This window comes from Rhinatrema bivittatum, chromosome 1 (genome assembly GCF_901001135.1).
Source record: "Rhinatrema bivittatum chromosome 1, aRhiBiv1.1, whole genome shotgun sequence".
NCBI classification, from domain to species: Eukaryota; Metazoa; Chordata; class Amphibia; order Gymnophiona; family Rhinatrematidae; genus Rhinatrema; species Rhinatrema bivittatum.
The window spans coordinates 277,131,058-277,154,395 of record NC_042615.1 but is presented as its reverse complement, the minus strand read 5'-3'; the positions used below and the strand labels follow the sequence as shown (position 1 = coordinate 277,154,395).

At 45.4% G+C, this 23,338-nt stretch overlaps 1 protein-coding gene across 3 annotated transcripts in view; it reads left to right on the top strand.

The window, feature by feature from the left end:
- The first annotated feature begins 6,460 nt into the window (after positions 1–6,460).
- The window catches only part of LOC115087740, a 51,430-nt gene continuing 34,552 nt past the window's right edge, over positions 6,461–23,338 (top strand). The window contains exons 1-2 of one of the 3 annotated variants that reach the window (XM_029595269.1): positions 6,461–6,566; positions 20,981–21,513. In XM_029595269.1, coding sequence (XP_029451129.1) covers positions 21,015–21,513 — 499 coding nt within the window. In that variant the 5' untranslated portion in view covers positions 6,461–6,566; positions 20,981–21,014. Of the gene's footprint in view, positions 6,567–7,257; positions 7,524–7,599; positions 7,623–20,980; positions 21,514–23,338 lie in introns of those variants that run through there. The other 2 variants (XM_029595278.1, XM_029595286.1) reach the window with 2 other exon arrangements.

Here is a 23,338-nt window from a genome sequence, read left to right as displayed (position 1 = left end):
TGGCATGCGTTCAGGTCCTTCAAGGGATTCAGTTAATCTCCAACCCATAGGCATCACTACGGATATATGAGAGAGGGAGTATGTGAGAGAATTAATGTATTATTGTGTGTATGTGTGTGTGTGAGTGAGAGAGAGAGAAGATAAAGTTTGTGTGACCCTCCTTCCTCCAATCCACGAAATCTCAGGATGACTGGAAATCAAAAGATCCCAGGTATGGAGAGCAGGAATTTTTAAAATCCTTTTTACGTTAATTATTGTGTGGTGTTTGTTTCTGCTGTTTTGAAATATTTTATCAGTATTTTGGGAAATTTATCACAATTTTTTAAATTATTGGATGTTTGTCGGATGTTTTATTTCAGGTGCCCTACAGGGAATAGGTACTCGCTCCTCAAGGGCCTGCTCTCCCTGCTTCGGTGCCTGCACTTCCTTCTACAACCTGGTTGTTCTGTCCCCAGCAGTGGATACATGTTTGTATCTGTATATATTGTAGTTTAACTGTGTTTAGTGCAGTCCTCCCTTCTGAGGATTCTTAATAATGAAACACTTTTTGTAACCCATGATAAAAATCTGTGAGCCTTTGCCTTTAAGAGAAGCTTTTGCCCTTAAGAGAAGCTCATTCTCCCTTCCACCATCGGAAGAGCTTGAATCCCCCTCAATCTAACTTGAGTTTTCCTAGGTGCCTTATAGGCTCAAGGGACTGCCCTTCATGCTCCCCCCTGTGTTACATGGTTCTGCCATTTGGACCTTGCCCCCTGCCCCCAGCTTGTGGAGGCGTTTCCTTTAGCAGCTCTCGACGAGAGTTCAGTCATGCTCCACGCCTGCTTCTGAGCCAGCAGTGCTCTGTAATACTCGCTGAACCGATCGGGTTTTTTACCTTCTCTCCTACTGCCTTCTTCTAAGGACTAAATCAGCCTCATATTCCTCATGCTTCCTACCTCTACCATAAACCAACTCCTGCAACACAAGAGACTCCCTCCCCCTTCTCCTGCCTTGTCGCCAGTTACCAAAGATCTTTGCCTAGGAGCTCACGTTTGAAGTGCAACAATTGTAAGTAGAATTTACCTGTACAATAAATAATTTCAAACTTAAAGAATCTTTGTCTTGAGGACTGAATGGAGAGAAAGTTTAGCTGCCTGAATAGGAAAAAGCACGGATGTTTACCTGATTCAGAACACTGGTGGAATCGCATATCTACAGCAAACACCTAGTGAGTACTCTAACTCTCAGTCTATCTCATCCACAGTACTTCATTGCTGGGAAACCTGCTTCGGAACCTTCAATATCTATGAGGTGAGAAGGGCTCCCTCTGCCGAGGACCCTGAGACTGCAACTACCAGACTGCCTCACTACTGCCACCTCTGGTGGTACTCTTCAAGCTGTATAATAAAGAAGTAACTGTGTTTGTGCGTTCTGAGTCTAGCCTAGTACTGTGGCTCCTCACGGGGCTCCTCCCCATGGGCGTGGTCATCTGCCACAGTACCCAAGGATCCACCCAAACGCCGCTCAACCATAACTGATTGCTAACTCCAAGGATCTGGCTCAGCTCACTGCATTGCAGGCCATTCCAGGCCTGGCCCAGTGAATCTCTGAACAGCAGAATGTGCTGGAGGGTTTGACCGCTTCATTCAACATACTGCACACACAGATGAACTTACCTACCACCACAGGTAAAGAAGCTACACCGTCTGAAGTGACGGTCAAGACTATTGTAGCTCTATCTGCTCCTACCCGCTTATCGGGGGAAGTTTGGAGATGCAGATTTTTCATTAACCAGTGCTGCATGCACTTTTCCCTGCAACCCAGCCATTTTCCCACAGCTTATGCCAAGACCATCTATATCTTGTCGTATCTAGATGGACGAGCATTGTCTTGGGCCTTTTGCTGTGGGAGCGTGAGGATCTGATTTCTTCATGACCTTGAAGGATCCTCGAACTGTTTAAATCAGTTTTCGATGATCCTGCCCAGTATACCACTGCAGGATCTTCTTTGGTTCACCTGAAGCAAGGTAATAAACCACTAGCTGATTTCGCTATCGAATTCAAGACACTGGCGTCTGAATTATTCTGGGACACGAAATGCCTGAAGACCCTCTTCTTTGAAGGACTGAACTCTCGTCTGAAGGACAAGCTCGCCGCTCGTGAGATGCCTGAGACCTTGGCTGAACTAGTGAAGTTGGCAACAAGGATTGATCGCTGACTTCGTGACAAGGTTCAAGAAACCAAGACTCCAAGAAAACCCTTTCAGGGTGAAGCACGAGTTAAGTCCATACCCAGGCCTGTTCCCTCAGTCCCAGTTGCTGGCGAAGAAGAACCTATGCAATTAGGCCACAGCCATCTGACATCCAAAGAGAGAAGAACACGGAAGAAAGTGGGGCTGTGCATGTACTGTGGAGAAGCTGGCCATGCTGTTCAAACATGCCCTATATGTCCGGGAAACTGGCAGACCTAAGTCGTGCGGGAGGACTCTTCTTAGGTCTTACTACTCCTTCTCCTCCGCTCTCTCTTCCTGTATCCTTGATCTGCGGACCTTTCAAAATTTAATGAACAACATTTTCCGGGATCTCCTCTATAAGTGTGTCGTTATATATCTATACGACATCTTGATATTCTCTCAAGACATGACCACTCATCTGGAGGATGTCAAAAGAGTACTGCAAAGACTCCGTGAGAACCATCTCTACGCCAAGCTATCCAAATGTGAATTCCACAAGGAATCAGTGCCTTTCTTGGGCTACATTGTTTCCAACCAAGGTTTTCAAATGGATCCACAGAAGCTGGAGAGCATCAAGAAATGGGCACAACCCACTGGTCTAAAGAGCCTCAGACGTTTCTTAGGTTTCACCAACCATTATTTATTTATTTATTTGAGTTTTTTTCTATACCGGCATTCGCGATGGGAATCGCATCATGCCGGTTTACAATTAACAAGGTGTGACAAAAGGAAAATTAATAAGAACATTAACAGGTGCTAAAAGAAAAAATAGCAGTTACATTAAAACAGGGACATAATACAACTTGGAACGGTGAAGTAGGCAATAGTAATTTAACAGTGAAAAATAAAAACCTGCCAATTTAAAAGAGATTGTAAAATTAAGGAATTGGCAAAGATGTTGATTACTCTGTTGGGTGGTCTGAGTTAATTAAGGTGAATTAAGGTTCAGTTATTGTCTGGAAAGACTTTCATCAAGAACTACTCCTCACTTACAGTTCTGCTTACAGCTATGATGAAGAAAGGTGCCAATGTTGCAAATTGGTCTCCGGAGGCAATAGCTGCATTCCAGAAATTAAAAGATGCCTTTTCGAGCAAGCTGTATCTCCGACATCCGGATCCCACCAAGCCCTTCATCGTTGAGGTCGATGCCTCAGACGTTGGCGTAGGGGCCATATTAAGCCAGGCTGGTGATTTGAAGGTTCCACAACCATGCTCATTCTTCTCCCGTTGCTTCTCTCCAGCAGAGATAAATTACGGAATAGGAGATAAAGAGCTCTTAGCTATAAAGATGGCATTCGAAGATGACTAGATGCCACGGTCTTTTTCAAAACTTTATTGAAGTGGAGACGTGTCTAAAATATCACAGCCCGACTCTGGCCGAGTTTCGCCGTTATCGGAACGGCTGCCTCAGGGGCTACAAGTGAATCGTACAAAACAATAAATAACCAATAAATAAGTAAACGTAAAACTCATAAATATTAAATTGCAAAACAATTAAAACAATTAAAAACATCTCATTAAAATAACGATCGGTTTACTTAAATCATGTTTACAATTTGCCCATATTGGAAAACAGTCTCTATTAGAAGCCCTATCCCAATTAAAAAATGGATAGAAATTTGATACTTTTATATTAATCTGTATACTGATCTATTCATTTTTACCTTCGATACGATGGACTCAGGTTGGCTGAAACAACTGTAAGCTTGTATGACAATTCTTTCTTTGTAAGTACAATCCGCTGTGATATCGATTCTAAAAAATGTAAGCAAAATAATTATGAACCGTGTGTATGAAATATTACTTAAATAAAAGTATATCTAATCTCATAAGTGTACTGACCTTTTTGTTTTAATTGCAATTCATAATCTCGTTAATGCGATTCGTCAATCAGACAGCACATTGGATATGCACTGTGGCCAAAACAGCTATGTCATTAATATAAAATAGAGAGATAAAATCGGAATGATGTGAATGGTTGAGACAATAAAATAGGCTCATATTTCACTTATTTACTAACTCTTATCAAAACTTGCATGGTGTATACGTGTGAAGAATTACACTCCGAAAGCTGTGCCAATGTTATATCAAAGCACAGTGGAATAATATAATTTTACTATTGAACTTGTCCCGTATCTTGAACTGTTTTTTATCAATCAACCCAATGGTTGAAATTTCGTTTAGACTATAGGTAGTAAAGCATAATTAAAAAGTGATGGTGTTACCCTTAATTGAGCACGGATTTATTCACTTGTAACAATCAAAAACAATTGTTTTGCAATTTGATATTTATGAGTTTTACGTTTTCTTATTTATTTGTTATTTATTGTTTTGTACGATTCACTTGTAGCGCCCGAGGCAGCCGTTCCGATACCGGCAAAACTCGGCCAGAGTCAGGTTGTGATATTTTAGAGACGTCTCCACTTCAATAACATTTTTGAAAAAGACTATGGCATCTAATTTTTATTGCATTCCTGACGGCTTTTTTAGATCACCTACCTTCGTGTTTTTTGGGACCATTCGAAGAATGACACCATTGGCTCAAAGGAGTGCGACATCAAGTCACTGTCTTTACAAACCATAAGAATCTGGAGTACCTCCGCCACGCACAGCGCCTAAATCATAGACAAGCGAGATGGTCTCTGTTTTTGAACAGATTCAACTTTGTGCTAAAATACCGCCCTGGAGATAAGAATATCAGAGCAGATGCCTTGTCTCGCTCATTCCTCTCAGAGGACATTCCAAAGGAACCGCAACACATCATTGACCCAGAAAGGGTTATTTTGGCAGCTACTCACTTAGTACCTGCAGGAAAAACTATCGTACCGAAAAAGCTCAGAAAGAAGTTGTTAGCATGGGCTCCCGACTCTAAACTGGCAGGACACCCTGGTCAACGCAGAAGTCTGTCTAAGCTACAAACTTTTTATTGGTGGTCCACCATGAAGGAAGACACATTCTCCTACGTTGCTTCCTGTGCAAATTGTGCCAGACAGAAGACGCCACCTGGTAGTCCTTGGGGTTTGCTGCAACCCTTACCAGTACCAGACGAACCACGGACTCACATCGCCACAGACTTCGTGGTAGACTTACCACTTTCTGGAGGAAACAACACGATTTGGGTAACTGTTGATCGGTTCTCAAAGATGGCTCACTTTGTGGCTCTTTCTGGCTTACCCATCACCATGGAGCTTGCCAAGCTCTTCATCACACAAGAATCTGGCAATTACCCAAACACTATTGCAATTAATAGCAGTGTCTATTCCCTAAGTCAACTTGATTAATAGCAGTTAATGGAGTTCTCCTCCAAGAACTTATCCAAACCTTTTTTGAATCCAGCCCTACTAATTGCACTAACCACATCCTCTGGCAATAAATTCCAGAGCTTTATTGTGTGTTGAGTGAAAAAGAATTTTCTCCAATTAGTCTTAAATGTGCTACTTGCTAACTTCATGGAATGCCCCCTAGTCCTTCTATTATTCGAAAGTGTAAATAACCGATTCACATCTACTTGTTCAAGACCTCTCATGATCTTAAAGACCTCTATCATACCCCCCTCAGCCATCTCTTCTCCAAGCTGAACAGCCCTAACCTCTTCAGCCTTTCCTCATAGGGGAGCTGTTCCATCCCCTTTATCATTTTGGTTGCCCTTCTCTGTACCTTCTCCATCTGGAGGAGAGGAGGTAATTTTAAATTGTGTATGGGGAGGTGGAGGAGGGCACCAGGCTGTAAGGTTTGCCTAGGGTGCCTAATACCCTTGCACCGGCTCTGTGCATAGCAGCAACACTCCCCCTCCCCCCCCAAGTACCCCTACAGGAATTTTTTAATGCTGGTAAGTGCTTGAAATAATTGAGGTAAAATGTTTTAAAGTTTCACGCATGATGCATAATGGCTGTTGCAAATTACTTAGAAAGCCATTCTAGGGTGCAGTATATGGCATTATTTATCAATAAGAAAACAAATCGGTCTCAGACCTGCATGCCTACAGCCCACCCATGTTAACCTTGTGCCCACCCAAAAAGTCAATTCAGGCTATGCCACTGCCCCATGGCAGGCTATGCCACTGCCCCATGCCACTGCCCCATGGCAAATCCTGGTTCATTCACGACCTCCCCCCTCCCCTTTAGCTATCCCCTGTTCATTCGCTCTCTGCCACCCCCCCCCCCCCCCATCTCCTCACTCATTCATTCCTATCATAAATCAGGAGGCGCGAACCGGAGTTTTACCACCCCTCCTCCCTACCTTGCCCGGATGAACCACGTGCTTTAAAGCGCGCCCTTCAGGCCAGTGTACCTAAGGCGGGAGGAAGTCCTAGAACGGTTGCAAGGTCTTGTCCTCCGGTTTAACAGTAGCAGCGGGTGAGTGAAGGAATGGAGCTGGACGTGAAAGATTGCGCGGTTTCACACTTTACTGTATCGGGCTGAATGTTTTTCCTCCGTTGAGGGAGCGGGACCGCTTGCTGGCCATGTACTGCTACCCATGCTTCTCTTCCAAGAGGGCGGTCTGTTCCCCGCGCAATTTAAGCAAGATTCAATTTCACGCCATCGCACGAGCGCGGGGGTCGGGACCTTCCTTTTCCCTACTGAGATGCAATATGTAACAGAACATATGTGACAGAATCTCGTCTCAAGTAATCCATATGCAAATGAGAACATTTTGTTTGTTTAGTTTGTCATTGAATCTTCTTGATGAACCCTGGGGCATTTTTTTCATGCGCACTGCCTTTTCCTAATCAGTTCTGATTATTTTCATTATTCAACACCATTGCATAATTCTTAAAAAAAAGATGTCAACAGGACGTCCTACTGCCGTAGAGTCTCTGGACGGATGGAATACAGCAGAACCATGGCGTGCCTATAGCCAGTATGGCCAGGGTCATGGGCGCCGCTACCAGAAGGCGCCAGAGCGCCGCCCTCGTGGGGCCTCAGTGAGTGGAAAAGCAGCACGCCTCTGCCGGAATCATCAGCGTAGCCGGCGGGCCGCGCTGCTTTTCCACTCGTAGGCGTCGGATCGGAGGAGCGCCAACCAACGGGAAAGCCTCATTCGTGGCAGTGGGACGGCGCATGATTCTATGAACGCTACCGCGATCCCCTCCCTCGCCCTCCATGCCCCTGAAGAATGGAATGATCGGGCCTGTAAGCGCGGGCTGCTGTTGGCACCTGATGACGTCAATTCAGGCCCGGGCAGCTGAGAGGGCAGAAGCAGCCCGCGCTGCAAGGGCTGATTCTTCAGGAGCAGGGAGGATGGATGAGGGGGATTACGATAGCACCGTGGGGGTGCGCAGCGTTAAGGACATCATGCACTGGCCACCTGCGGTGAGTGAAGGGATTGTGGGTAAGAAGGTGTGGGAGGGATAAGGCTTCTGGGCAGTAGGGGGGCTGGGAGAGAAAAAAAAAAGCTGGGGAGCAAGACTGGTGAGGAGAGGGGGCTTGTGGAGTAAGACTTCAGGGGAGTGGGATTTCTGGGATGGGAGAGGGGTCTAGAGAGCAATACTACTGGGGAGTGGGATCAGGAAGGGGGAGAGGGGAGTAAGACTCCTGAAGAGTGGGGTGTCTGAGAAAGGAGAGGGGGCAAAACTGCTGGGGCATTGATGGGTCTAAAAGGGGAGAGGGGGGTTGGGACCAACAGTGCTGGGAAGGGGAAAGAGAAGGAGAACGTAAGGAGAGAGAGCGTGCATGTAAGACTGGGAGACTGACCCTACTTCCTCTCTGTTTGCTAATCCATGACGATTTTAGGGCTTTCCAGAAATCAACAGTTCTAGAGATGGATAACGAGGTTTTTTTTAAATCCTTATTTTAATTATTGGGTGTTATTTGATGTGTTTGAAATATTGTCTCCTAACCTTCAGAAAGAGACTGAAAACATGGCTGTTCATGAAAGCATTTCCAGACCCTTAAGGATTCACTTCCATCAATTGCAGCAAAATCAAATACAGCAATACTGAACATTTTCTATCAAATAAAATATTTATTTAAAAGAACAATTATTTAATTGAACATTCTCTTCTAAACTGAATCAGACACTACAAACCAATCACTACAATGTTTTACTTCTTGTTAAACTTGTTTATCTTTCCTTTAACTCTAATCCCAGTTAGAATAACCCCTGTTTTATTGTAACTTTCTCTTCCGTGCACTTGTTTATACTCCTGTAATGTATACTCTTATGTTTTAGTTATGTATGTTATAATGTATTGATCACCCCTTGTTTTATGTAAACCGACATGATACGTACTCCCGTGAATGCCGGTATAGAAAAACACAAATAAATAAATAAATAAAAATTTTATTGATGCTTGGAAAACTTGTATACGTTTTTAATTTTTGAATGCTATTCTATTCGTTAGTTTAGAATTATTGTTTTTATTGGTATGGTTTTACTAATGTTGTTTTATGAGGAATGGTAATGCTTCTGTCTTTTCCATCATTGTAGTTCATATAGAATTTGGCATGTTGTGGTTTCTTGTTCAGTTTTTGTCTGTACATTTCTATTAATATTTTATGGTCTCTTTATTCTGTATTTGAGGGTCTCTGTGTTTTGCATGTGTGACTGAAGTGAGGTATTCCGTTTGTATGTAAGGATCTATAGCAGCTTGGATTGTTCTGTTTTCCTAATAGGGGGTGTAATATTTGCAGGTTTCCTAGAGTGTAGCAGATGGACTCAGGATCAGTGGGTATATTAGTGTACTCCTGATAGCAGTTGGAGACGGATCAGATTTCAATCTGACGTCAGCCCTAGTACATATACACCTGCAGGAAGTGCAGCTCTTCAGTATTTTCCGTCACCATAACAGTTAGGGACTACCTGCACGCTTTCACAGCGTTAGAACAAATTCAACGGAGAAAACCCCAAATTCGGAAGAAAACTTACTTCTACAGACGAGCCCCGCTCTCCTGCGGTGATACCCTCTGGCCCCTCCCCCAGTTGAGAATTCCCGAGATGATTTCCATGGTCCCTCGGAGGTAAGCCTCGGTTTGGCGGCCAATTCTTGGCGGGGACCTAGCCCCCGATTTCAGGCGCGGCTGAGAGGCAGCGGGTGCATCCTCGAGCGCGGCGGTGAAGGTATTTGCCCTCTCCCCCCGCAGCCGGAGACCGCCTGGAACGAAACCGGGAAGCATCGAAGACAAGGTAAGGTAGAAATCTTCTTCAAAGACTCCGGTCTCTGAGGTTCAAGGAGTTGCACAGGTCGCCGGCCAGGACCAGTGCCACCGGGTTGATCTGCTCTAGCAAGGCTAGGCCCCAGTTACATTTAAGGGTCCTCCACGTGGAGACCCTCCGAGGTGGTCGCCATATTGCCTACGTGGTCGCCGTCGCCATTTTGGCCCTATTCCCCGCTCTGTCCGCCATCTCGAACTGGGTACACAAGGCTAGCTAGGCGCACAAAGTACATGTGCGCATAAAGTTACACGCACAAGTGCCGCGCGCTTACAAGGCCGGGCGCATAACTGCGACTTGGGTGCATATCTGCGCACACACAACCCGCGCGCACATCTTAGACACACCGGAGCGCATAAGGACTTATGCGCCTAAATCCATGGCACCACCGGAAACTGAGATCAAGGCTCAAGTCCTCTGTCCAGCATGCCATGATCAGAGCCGCACAAAACGAGGAGGCCCTGGGAGATCCAGTCCAGGGCCAGCCCCACCCAGGGCCAAGTACTAGCTCCTCAATGAGTACCCCAGACCTAGCAAATTCCAGCAGGACACCCCCTCAAACGGGGACCCCCAAGGACACAGCACCCCCTAGCTTGGACCCAGCGTCTATCTCATGGGTGGAATTCTTCAAAGAAGAAAATAGGATAAAGCATTAACATTGGCAAGTTAAATGTAAGACATTGATAAGACAGGCTAAGAGAGAATTTGAAAAGAAGTTGGCTGGAGAGGCAAAAACTCACAGTAAAATCTTTTTTAAATATATCCGAAGCAGAAAGCCTGTGAGGGAGTCAGTTGGACCGTTAGATGATCGAGGGGTTAAAGGGGCACTTAGAGAAGATAAGGCCATCGCGGAAAGATTAAATGATTTCTTTGCTTCGGTGTTTACTGAAGAGGATGTTGGGGAGGTACCCGTAATGGAGAAGGTTTTCATGGGTAATGATTCAGATGGACTGAATCAAATCACGGTGAACCTAGAAGATGTGGTAGGCCTGATTGACAAACTGAAGAGTAGTAAATCACCTGGACCGGATGGTATACACCCCAGAGTTCTGAAGGAACTAAAAAATGAAATTTCAGACCTATTAGTAAAAATTTGTAACTTATCATTAAAATCATCCATTGTACCTGAAGACTGGATGATAGCAAATGTAACCCCAATATTTAAAAAGGGCTCCAGGGGCGATCCGGGAAACTACAGACCGGTTAGCCTGACTTCAGTGCCAGGAAAAATAGTGGAAAGTGTTCTAAACATCAAAATCACAGAACATATAGAAAGACATGGTTTAATGGAACAAAGTCAGCATGGCTTTACCCAGGGCAAATCTTGCCTCACAAATCTGCTTCACTTTTTTGAAGGAGTTAATAAACATGTGGATAAAGGTGAACCGGTAGATATAGTATACTTGGATTTTCAGAAGGCGTTTGACAAAGTTCCTCATGAGAGGCTTCTAGGAAAAGTAAAAAGTCATGGGATAGGTGGCGATGTCCTTTCGTGGATTGCAAACTGGCTAAAAGACAGGAAACAGAGAGTAGGATTGAATGGGCAATTTTCTCAGTGGAAGGGAGTGGACAGTGGAGTGCCTCAGGGATCTGTATTGGGACCCTTACTGTTCAGTATATTTATAAATGATCTGGAAAGAAATACGACGAGTGAGATAATCAAATTTGCAGATGACACAAAATTGTTCAGAGTAGTTAAATCACAAGCAGATTGTGATAAATTGCAGGAAGACCTTGTGAGACTGGAAAATTGGGCATCCAAATGGCAGATGAAATTTAATGTGGATAAGTGCAAGGTGATGCATATAGGGAAAAATAACCCATGCTATAATTACACGATGTTGGGTTCCATATTAGGTGCTACAACCCAAGAAAGAGATCTAGGTGTCATTGTGGATAACACATTGAAATCATCGGTTCAGTGTGCTGCGGCAGTCAAAAAAGCAAACAGAATGTTGGGAATTATTAGAAAAGGAATGATGAATAAAACGGAAAATGTCATAATGCCTCTGTATCGCTCCATGGTGAGACCGCACCTTGAATACTGTGTTCAATTCTGGTCGCCGCATCTCAAAAAAGATATAATTGCGATGGAGAATGTACAGAGAAGGGCTACCAAAATGATAAGGGGAATGGAACAACTCCCCTATGAGGAAAGACTAAAGAGGTTAGGACTTTTCAGCTTGGAGAAGAGACGACTGAGGGGGGATATGATAGAGGTGTTTAAAATCATGAGAGGTCTAGAACGGGTAGATGTGAATCGGTTATTTACTCTTTCGGATAGTAGAAAGACTAGGGGACACTCCATGAAGTTAGCATGGGGCACATTTAAAACTAATCGGAGAAAGTTCTTTTTTACTCAACGCACAAGTAAACTCTGGAATTTGTTGCCAGAGAATGTGGTTCGTGCAGTTAGTATAGCTGTGTTTAAAAAAGGATTGGATAAGTTCTTGGAGGAGAAGTCCATTACCTGCTATTAAGTTCAGTTAGAGAATAGCCACTGCCATTAGCAATGGTTACATGGAATAGACTTAGTTTTTGGGTACTTGCCAGGTTCTTATGGCCTGGATTGGCCACTGTTGGAAACAGGATGCTGGGCTTGATGGACCCTTGGTCTGACCCAGTATGGCATCTTTTTATGTTCTTATGTTCAAAGGCCTACACACCTCCGTTCACATGCAGATGGATCCTCTGGCAAAACAGCCACAGCCTCCACCAGAAGACCTTTATACCCCAGGCCCCTCTAGTCCCAGACAAATGTTTCCACCACCCAGAAGTACCACCTACGGGGACATGGACAACTCTGTGGAGGAATCAGATCCCCTAGAAGAGGGAGAACCCCCCCCCCCCCCCGGCACAGAGCCTCACCGAACCATGAGACGCTTCTTCACCAAGGACGAGCTCCCAGACCTGGTCACCCACAGCCTGAAGGAGCTCGCTATCCCGGGCACAAGTACTTCGGGGGAACCTAAGATGAATCCCCTGCTAGAGGGTAGAGGGACTCCGCCAGACCTCCCGCCATTTCCCCCTGTTACAAGCCGTCCAGCAGCTAATTGACCTGGAATGGAGTGCCCCAGAGTCCACATTCAAAGGGGGACGGTCTATGGCAGCCATATACTGTCTGGACCCGGCGGCCAAAGACCTTCTGACATGCCCAAAAGTGGATGCCATGGTCTGCGTGGTCTCGAAGCGCACTGCTATCCCAGTGGAGGGAGGTGCAGCACTGAAAGATGCTCATGACCGTCTGGAATCCATCCTTAAACGGTCCTTTGACGTCACCGTTATGTCCCTACAAATAGCGGCCTGCTGCACTGTGGTGACACGGGCCTGCCTATCACAGTCCAGGAGCAATACCCCAGGGGAAGCCATAGAACCAGCAGTATCATTCCTTGCGAATGCTGCTTCCGATCTGGTGCGCACATCGGCCAGAGGAGTGTCATCAGCTGTGGCAGCCAGGAGGCAACTCAGGCTTCGAAGCTGGTCGGCCAGTGCATCTTCCGAAACATGACTCACAAGGATGCCCTTCAAAGGATCCCTCCTGTTCGGCAGCGAACTAGAGAAACTGGCTAACAAATGGGGCAAGTCCCCATTGCCGCGACTACCGGAGGACAGGAGTAAGAAAAACCAGCGACCCTTCCCCCGATCTTCCAGGGGCAAAAGTTCACAGCGCTTCAATCCATACAGAAATACTTATCAAGCACCTTGCCCTACAGGCAGGAACCAGTCCTTTCGGAACAAGCACAACAAAAGGGAACCAGCTCGGGCCCCAACCGCACCCCACAATGAGATTCGGCCAACCCGTCCAAGGGAAGAAGCCATAGAGGGCAGACTTGCCCTATTCTACCAAAGATGGGTCGAGAGAACTTCGGACAAGTGGATCGTAACCATCATTTGAGAGGGATACTACCTGGACTTCCTCTGAACCCCTCAGGACAAGTTCGTGGAATCCCCCTGCCACGACCCCTCCAAGAGGATGGCAGTGGAGGCTACTCTGACCAGATTACTGGCCCTAGAGGCCATAACCCCAGTGCCTCCGCAACAAGTAAATACTGGACACTATTCCATTTATTTTATCATCCCCAAGAAAGAGGGAATGTTCAGGCCCATCCTGGACCTCAAAAGTCTGTCAACCGCCACCTGAGGATTTCCCGCTTCCTCATGGAAACCCTACGCTTGGTAATAAGGACGATACAACCGGGAGAGTTCCTCACATCCCTAGATCTGTCGGAAGCCTACCTATACATTTCGATCCATCAGGAACATCAGCGCTTCCTTCGCTTCAAGATCCTGGACCATCACTATCAGTTCCGGGCATTACCCTTTGGGTTAGCCACAGCACCCCGGACGTTCACCAAGATCGTAGTGGTGGTGGCAGCGGCAACACTGAGGAAGAAAGGAATCCTCGTACACCCTTACCTAGAAAATTGGTTGATCAGGGCGAAATCCCCAGAGGAAAGTCGCCAGGCAACCATCAGAGTCAAGACTACTGGAGAGCCTCGAATGGGTGGTCAATGCAAACAAGAGCTGTCTGCAGCCCTCTCAGATTCTAGAATACTTAGGAGTCCGGTTCGACACCAAACAAGACAAAGGTCACCCTGACACCGACCAAAACTGATGACCCAGTTACGAACCCTGTTGAGCAAACTTCGCCCCACAGCATGGGATTTACCTACAAGTTCTTGGCCTCGTGGCATCCACACTGGAAGTAGTCCCATGGGCACGAGCTCACATGAGACTGCTACAATGCTCACTATCACGATGGAATCCACTGTCCCAGAACTACACCGTATGGCTTCAGCTCCCGAACAGAGTTCGGGCCCCAACTACGACGGTGGCTACAATAAGCCCATCTGAGCCAGGGAATGAGTCTATCCTCCCCAACCTGGATCCTACTCACCACGGATGCCAGCCTACAAGGATGGGGAGCACACTGCCAGGAGCTAACCGCCCAAGGGCAATGGAACGAAGAAGAGTCTGAATGGAATATCAATCACCTAGAAGCCCGGGCATTCGGACTAGCCTGCCTAAGGTTTGGTCACAGACTCCGAGGCACAGCGGTCCGAGTAATGTCTGACAACGCCACAACAGTGGCCTACATCAACCGTCAGGGAGGAACCAGAAGCCAGCAGGTGTCTCTGGAAATAGACCCCCTAATATCATGGGCAGAAGGGAATCTTCAAGAGATCTCGGCCATCCACATTGCTGGCAAAGACAATGTCGCAGTGGACTACCTCAGCAGAGAGAGTCTAGATCCAGGAGAATGGAAACTGTCAACCACAGCATTCCAATTGATAGTAAACCGTTGGGGAAACCCCAACCATGGACCCTCCTGGCAAACCTGCCCAACGCCCAGGTACCCAGTTTCTTCAGCCGCAGGCGGGAACCCCAGTCCCAGGGAATCGATGGCCCTGGTACAGACCTGGCCACAAGAGACTCTGTTATACCCCTTTCTGCCGTGGCCCCTATTGGGCGTGATCATCCACAAGAGAGAACACCCGAGGGGGCCAGTACTTCTAGTGGCCCCGGACTGGCCAAGAAGACCGTGGTACGCAGACATGCGAAGACTACTGGCAGGGAACCCCCTGCCGCTACCTCCACACAGAGACCTGCTCCAACAGGGGCCGATCCTCCATGAGGATCCAGCTCTATTCTCTCTTACGGTCTGGCCATTGAGAGGGCTCGCCTAAGGAGGAGAGGATATTCGGGGGCAGTAATTGACACCCTACTCCGAGCACGCAAGTTCTCCACATCCCTAACATACATAAGGATTTGGAGAGTATTCGAAGCCTGGTGCGAGGACCGCAACATCATACCATGCTCAGTCAAAATTCCTGCGATCTTGGAATTGCTACAGAAGGGATTGTCCCTCAACTCCAAGGTACAGGTGGCTGCCTTGTCATGCTACAGAACCAAGAGCGAGAGCGGCAGCATAGCCTCTCACCTGGATGTCTCCCGCTTCCTGAAAGGAGTCGAGCACATCCGACCATCCCTAAAGTGGCCGGTGCCTCTTTGGAACCTTAACCTGGTCCTAGATTTCCTAGCAGGAAACTCATTCAGACTTCTCCGTGGCCTGTCTCTCAGACTATTAACATTGAAGACAGCCTTCCTGCTGGCAGTCTGTTCAGCCCGTCTTATATCTGAGCTACAAGCACTGTCCTGCCGAGAGCCGTTCCTCAGACTCACCCCGGGAACCATCCAGTTACGCACAGTTCCGTCGTTCCTCCCCAAAGTGGTGTCTCTCTTCCATCTCAGCCAAACCATCTCGCTACCATCGCCAGATGAGCATAAGAATTCGGAAGAGGCTCTGTCTATGCCTCTCAACGTCTGCAGACTCCTAGCCCGATACCTGGAAAGGTCGGAATCCGTACGAAAGATGGACCATCTATTTGTCCTTCACAGCGGGAAGAAGCAGGGGGAAGCGGCCTTGCGAGCAACCATAGCCTGCTGGATCAAAGAAGTCATCAAGGCGGCCTACGTGAAGGCAAGCCACCGCCTTTGCAAGTCAAGGCCCATTCTACTAGAGCCCAGGCAGTGTCCTGGGCGGAAACCAAGATGCTGTCACCCGCCGAAATCTGCTGGGCGGCGACATGGTCCTCCATCCACACCTTCTCCAGGTTTTACCGCCTGGATATTCAGGCTCGGGAGGACACAGCATTTGCAAGGGCAGTACTAAGTTGGTCACGGGTAGCTTCCCACCCGGTTCGGGAGTAGCGTTTATACATGCCATTGGTCCTGAGTCCATCTGCTATATGCTAGGAAATGGAGAAATTACTTACCTGATGATTTCGTTTTCCTTAGTGTAGACAGATGGACTCGGCATCCCACCCACGGCTGCCGTTACTCATGGAATTCTCGGGGGGACATCCCCAGGAGCGAGGGATTCAAAGGTAAGCCATGCTTTCCTTCATCTAGGACACCTATCCTACCGGGTGTCAACGTTTCTCGGTTGAGGGCACTGGCGGTCTCCAGCTATAGCCAATTCAACCAGTTCAAATTAATCAAGTTATTCAAATTATTCAGTCATACATATATCCACAATGCTTTTCGAGGAGAATACTGAAGAGCTGCACTTCCTGCAGAAGTATATGTACTAGGGCTGACATCAGATTGAAATCTAATCCGTCTCCAACTGCTGTCAGGAGTACACTATACCCATTGGTCCTGAGTCCATCTGTCTACACTAAGGAAAATGAAATTATCAGGTAATTTCTCCATTTTGAAATATTTTATTGGTGTTTGGGAAATTTTAAAATGTTTGAATGAGATTTTAATTATTGGATGATATTTTCATCAGCTGTTTTGAAATACTTATAAATTTAAGTGATTTTACTATCATGTTTGTTTCTTGATTTTATAGTTACGTGGAATGGTGATGTTTCTGGTTTTCCATTGTTGCACTGCATACAGAGTCTGGATTGTTGTGGTTTCTAGTTCAGCTTTGTCTTCACTTTTACTATGTATACTTTATGGTCTCTCTTTATTCTGTGTTTGAGGATTTGTCAGTGTACTGCATGTGTGACCGAGGATAGGTATTCTGCTAGCATGTAGTTTCTGTGTAGGGGTATATAGCACTTTGGCTTGTTATATTTTCATGATAGGTGTATTGGAGTTGTAGGGTCTGGTGTAATATTTGCAGTGATGTCTTTTCATAAGTAGGGTTGTTACTGTTCGAGCTAACTGCCAGTACTCAATTTTGATATGATAGGTTTACTATATTGAACTTTTAGTTTTTTGTTTGCTTTTATATTTACATTTTATTATCACTAACAAGCAATATACAATGAATTCCAATAGAGCAAGTTGTGAAGGATCAAGTGTGCTACCTGTTGGTTTTGGCTCTGAACACAACCGGAACATAATACGTTCTAACAAAAAAACAGACATGAGAAACATAGAAGTCCCCAATTCTCCACCCTCCAAAAAAACTGGATGTGAGTCCAGAATCAACCATCAGTAGGTGTTCAAAAGCAAGCTTCTAGCCCATGTAGATAGTGTCCAGATAAGCCATATATTCAGAATTCTTCACTTCTTAGGGTGATTTTTTTTTTTTTTAACCTACCATCAGTTCCATAATTAACAGGCGATGGATAGCATTTCTTCAAAAGAAGGATCCACTTCTCATCTCCAAAAATGCAAAATAGTGTGTGCAACCAGCCAAAACCTTGGATGCCCACATTCTTTGATCAGTGTAGGAAGAGAAGGCAATTGATTCTGTGTAAAATATTCCTGCATTTCTTTGCTTAAGGAGTGGACAAATTTTCTCCTCATCTAAAAGATTCATTCAGTCGCCAATAGGACTTTCCAGCCTCCCTCTCAGGTGAACTTATATCCATCCAAACTGGTCCATGATCTGACCATGAAATTGGGCCAATATCCGTGGCTGAAATATCTGGGAGTAAGGTTTTATTTACCAGGAGTAGGTGTATATATGAATAAGTATTATGAGGTGGGGAATTAGAAGGTTTATACCCTAAATGTAGGGTAATATTGTCTCCAAATATCCACAAGACCCCAATCAGATATTATAGAGGATAATAAATGCCTAGGACTTCTGGAGGCATGCAGATTATAGGTGGACTTAAGTAGGGAGTTATCCAATTTGGATAACATAAGATTAAAGTCCCCCCCCCCCCCAAGTATTGTGTACCCCTTAGCATAGCCATCTAGAACTTTACTGATAGAATTAAAAAAGGTGGCTTGGGCAACTTTGGGATCATATAATGAAATGAAGGAATAAATGTATCTGCCTAGCTTAATTTTAAGGAAAACAAATTGACCCTCATTGCCACAAATACAAGTTAATACCTCATAAATAACATTAGCAGAAATGAGAATAGCGGTCCCAGAGTAAAGGTTTTTACTGCCACTTAATGCCATAAATTTATAGGGAAATTTCCAGTAGACATAGGTCTTTGTGTCTTTGGCGCAAATGGGTTTCTTTTATGAGAACTGTAGAAATGCGCTAAAAGAGAAACTCACTGTGCAATAAGCATCTTTGTGTGGCAATTTAAACCTTTTACATTAAGAGAGAAAATGCGAGACATTGCTACCAATATTTAAATGAGGGCAGAATGGCATAAAAATTAAAAAGCCAGTGGTGATATGGAAAACTGTTCTTTCAACCAAACTCCATATAGTATAACAGGTAGAAACTGTCTTGATCCTCCTTAAAATTCCCCAATAACGATCCATACATCCTCCTCCCAGATCCCCTTTCATGAGGGGGAGTGCCACCACCAAAGAACAAAACCACCGAATACCCCCCACCCGAATTTAGAGAAATTGCCAAATAAAGTATGTTAAGGCATAGTATACAATTAACACATTCAACTCAGTGCCATAGAAGGAACAGACATTAAGCAAAAAGCAACGTCCATCTTGAGATTGCGATGGTATCCACTGACAAAGGGCATCTGAAGCAGGTTGCAGGCTTCTGAAGATGTTCAGCCTTGATCGGAGAGCGGGTCCAGAAGATTATGATGGCGTCTCCCTTAACATGTACTCTGTCCAGCCCAGCACCATCTTGATGTAGCTTCAAGCGGATGAAGTGGGAGGTAGCGCAGAGATGTTGGCTACTATAATCAGCTTTTCTAAAGGCCTCAATTGCCTCGGCCTACAGTTTTAATGCGGTAAGAAATGCCATTATGCTGGCAAGGGAGGGCAAATGGAAACGCCCACCTATAATACACCTTTTCCTTTCAGAGGGTTTGGGTAATTTCCCTAAGTTCAAAACTTTTCCTCAAGGTGCTTGCCACCAAGTCTTGGTAAATTGAGATCTCGTTACCTTTCCAAACGCATTCAGGTATTGTGCAAACCTTAGCCATTATGTCGTCTTTCTGTGGAAATTTACTACTATGTCCTGGGTATATTTTCCCTCCAGGGTCCAAGGGATCTGTGAGCTCTTTCAATTTTAACTTTAAATTCTGAAGTCTGCGTAGTAGTATTCATCTGTTTCCCCTTGGCCCGGAAGGTATACACAGATTTCGGCAGCAACTCCAGGACAGTTCTCATAATCCTCTGTTTCTGGAACTCTTTTAATGTGGATGTTAGCTCTCCTAGAACAGTTTTCTAGGTCTTCAAATTTCTCCTCAGTTCTCATTAAATCCTCCTTTAGAGATTTATTGCGCTCTTCAAGAATGTGAATTGCAGTGCTTTGGTTTTCCATTCTGGAGTCAGTCATCAACTTCTTTTAACCATGCCAGTAATCATTTGGCTTTCCTTCCACATTTCTTAATGCGTGAAATGCATCTGGACTGCGCTGGTAAGATATTTTTAAACAATGTCCACGCTTGTTGTACACTCTACCTTTGCAGCTGCACCTTTCAGTTTTTTTTCTATTAATTCAAATTTGATCGTGTTTATGATCACTGTTGCCAAATGGCCCCACCACCATTACTTTTCTCACAAATCCTGCATTCCACTAAGAATTAGATCTAAAATAGCAGTTAGAGATTCCTTGATAAGGCAGTGTCATGGACCTTAAGCATCTAGACCTTAATTTGATAGTGATGGTCTGAGTAATAACAAAGTCCAAGTATATAATTACTTTATCTTGTGACAATATATTTCCTATGTTATTTATTTATTTTATTTTCTGTTCATAAGCTAACATTTCTTGTACTTCAATTGTGTGATTGCTATAACTATTAGAATTCTGTAAATGAAGAGTTTTACAAAACTTCACTTGTTGCTCTACAGAGGAGTTTGGATGGCAGGAGGGTGCTTGTAGTCTCATGTAGGCAACTTTGTGGCCCCTGAGTCAGATTGGGCATATGCAGGTTACATGTGTTAGCTTTGGTTCTGGCATGTGTTTGACATACTGGTGGGGGGACCAGCTTGTTCGGACTACTAATCTTGCATGACCGCTGCCCCTAAATATCTTGGTGAGCACGGGACTGCAGGTGACAGCCTGAGTAGATGGGTTATTTGGTGTCACACATGCAAAATTCTGGGTCAGTCACACATTAAAGGGATTGGATAGCTATATTATAGGAAGTAATGAGCAACATAATTAAAGAAGAAATGGGAAGGGAGGAAATCTTATTTTAGATAGACCATGTGAAAGTGGATACATTCTGTGTGGCTTGGGACCAGGCAGCCACAGAGTATGAACGGTCATCATGTGTGTGAGACAATGAGGTGGCCATTTTGTGTGGAGCAGAGGGGCCGGCAGCCATTTTGCACACGACACGGGATTATGCAGCCATCTGATGCCTAGCAAATGTATGTGGCTGCCAGGTTTGGTCTGCCATCTTGTGTGGGCAAGGGGTAGATGGCCATTTTGTGTAGGGCAGAAGAGCCAGTGGCATCTTCCATGTTACAGGGAACCATGCAGCTATCTTCGGGTTGGGTGGCCATGCTCAGCACAGCAAGGCCAGGCACTATTAATGAACAGGGTGAGGATTGGCAGACAAGTGGAAATGTTGTACAGGGCAGAGTTTTTGATATAGGGAGCCAAGCATTTATTTATAAATATGGATTAGCTGCATAATAGGGCAAAGTGGTTGGAGCTGCAAATAAAAAAACCCCCCAAAAAACTACATTTTATGGTGTGCTTATGCCATCTAAAGTCTGCTTCATGTAACAAGTCTGTCTTTTTTTTTTTTTTTTTCCTCAGCATTTCTCTCCAGTTGTAAAATATCTTTGCTGCTATGGTACCAAAGAAGCAACCCAAGGTTGCCAATCGCAAACGCAAGAGAATGAGAGCACAAAAGAAAAAACCCACTAAGTCTGGCACAGCAAACCCCAGGGCAGCAGGAGGAGGTGGCTCTCGACGTGCTATTGCTTCATCCAGCCTAGCAGCTCGCCGCTTTATACGTAATGCAGAAAAAGAGCAACTGGAACTGGAGAACCTAGTGCCAGAATTGTGCCAGCAGGCCCAGATGCATGACACAGAGAAGCTACAGCAGCACATGATTGGCAATGATGGGCAGGCTGCCATCCAGGATGCAAGCTTGGGCAGTGAACTGGAGAACCTAGTGCCAGAATTGTGCCAGCAGGCCCAGATGCATGTCACAGAGAGGCTACAGCAGCACATGATTGGCAATGATGGGCAGGCTGCCATCCAGGATGCAAGCTTGGGCAGTGAACAGAGTATAAGCAATCCATGCCCTGGTTCTAGCAGCAGTGTGGATTGTACAGTTGACCCAGGTAAGACCCAGCTGATAGCTTGTCTTGTCACTACAGCTTTTGTGAATCTGGTTTGGCCCCCAATAGCAGTGATGATAAAATGGACTTGGCCATGATGCAGAACACTTAAACTTTCAGGGAAAAAAAAGGGTGGCCAGAAAATGCATATCAGCAGTTTTCTGGGGTAAATTTTAACCCATTGGTAGCTCTTGATTCCACTCACTGAAAAGCACTGCCATGGGGAGCACTTAAAAGAAGATATTCTCTGTGGAGTTAATGTAAACTGGCTGAGGGCGAGCCTACACTACTCTGGGTCCATCCCGCATGTAATCTGTGTCACGTGACACTATGGGGTTTCTGATGATACTGTACTAGATGGAATCTGCCTTTCCAGAGATTTGCATGGCAAGGCCCCTACCTGACCCCTGCCACCCTACCTGTCTACCGTGTATACTTGTGTAATGGGGAAAACCCACAGTCAGTGTGACCATCGAAGATTGAGAGGAGAAGCTGAGACAAAGATAAAATAAGTTATTCCATTTGGGGTAGGTTGGAGGGTCACGTACCATAAAACTGTTCCAAGCACCAGACTTTTGATATATGCAACAATTTTTTTTCTGTCTTAAGTAAGCTGAATTAGCTATTACATGTAGGTGACATCATCTGGCAGCACTGAACAGACTTATCTCTCCAAGCTATAGAGCTTTTGAGCTCTACTAAGCATGTGCGGGACTTCCTGTGCAGACGTTGCTTCATGAGCTTCAGTCATTTTTTGTCAGAGCTGAAAGCACGAACATGTACTTAGTCTGTACGCTTATTTTTTCCTTCATAGTAGTTTTGGTCAGAAACTTTTTTTTTCTGCCTTGCTTCACTGCTTCTAGTACCACAAAATAGCACTTTCAAGTGCTACAAAAACCCACCCAAGAGTTTTCCTCACAAACGAATGTTGGGCCATAAGAAGAAAAATCTATTACTGTGAATAGTTTTAAGAATTGCCAATATGAAAAAATTTCTCACCCACAGCCACGATTTGTATTACTGCTGGATCATGACCAGAAAAACTTTGAAGCTATACTCAAAGTGCTCCAAGGCCTTGCATATGGAAGAACTACATAACCTACAGCGACTCCGGAGAGATTTTTCCTCCCCTAGTGCAGTGTTTCTCTTTGGGAAAAGGCTTGAACCAAAGTTCTTCAAAATCTCCCATGTCTAAGCAGGCTGAGACTGCAGGATCTGCATTGAAGCAAAAATATCATTATTCACTGCAGCCAGCTTGCCCAGCTTGTTGTGAAAAAACACAAGCACTTAAAGTACAGTGCACCGGCACCATCAGAACATCCCTCTTTGGTGCCGACAGTGCACAGAGTGCCACATAGTGCATCAACATGCCCAACGACACACAATGCCTGATGCACGGTACATCCAAGAGCCCAAGGCTTGATGTATCAACGCATGCTGCACCAACACACTCAGTGCATACCACGTTTGACAACACAGTGATGCTTTCCTGGTATGATGTACCCGTGCACTCGATGCAAGTTACAATGCACTCAACGCATATTTCATCTTGTTCAGCTACACCAGTCCAGGCCTTAATGAGTAAGTTGTTTCCCCCAACCAGCAGATGGAGGCAGACAATATTACAGCCACTACTTGGGTGGATGCCAAGCAGCAGGAATCCAGTATTTTCTGCCTCCAGAGGATGATATGCAGCTTGTCGGAGGATTTGAGATCACATCCCGGGCCAAACCTCTGGTTCTGACCAACAGTGTGAGCCCACACAGCCACTCCTGATCCCACTGAGGTCCTGGTTGAGCCTAGCAGGGGGTGAGGCCCATAAAAAAAA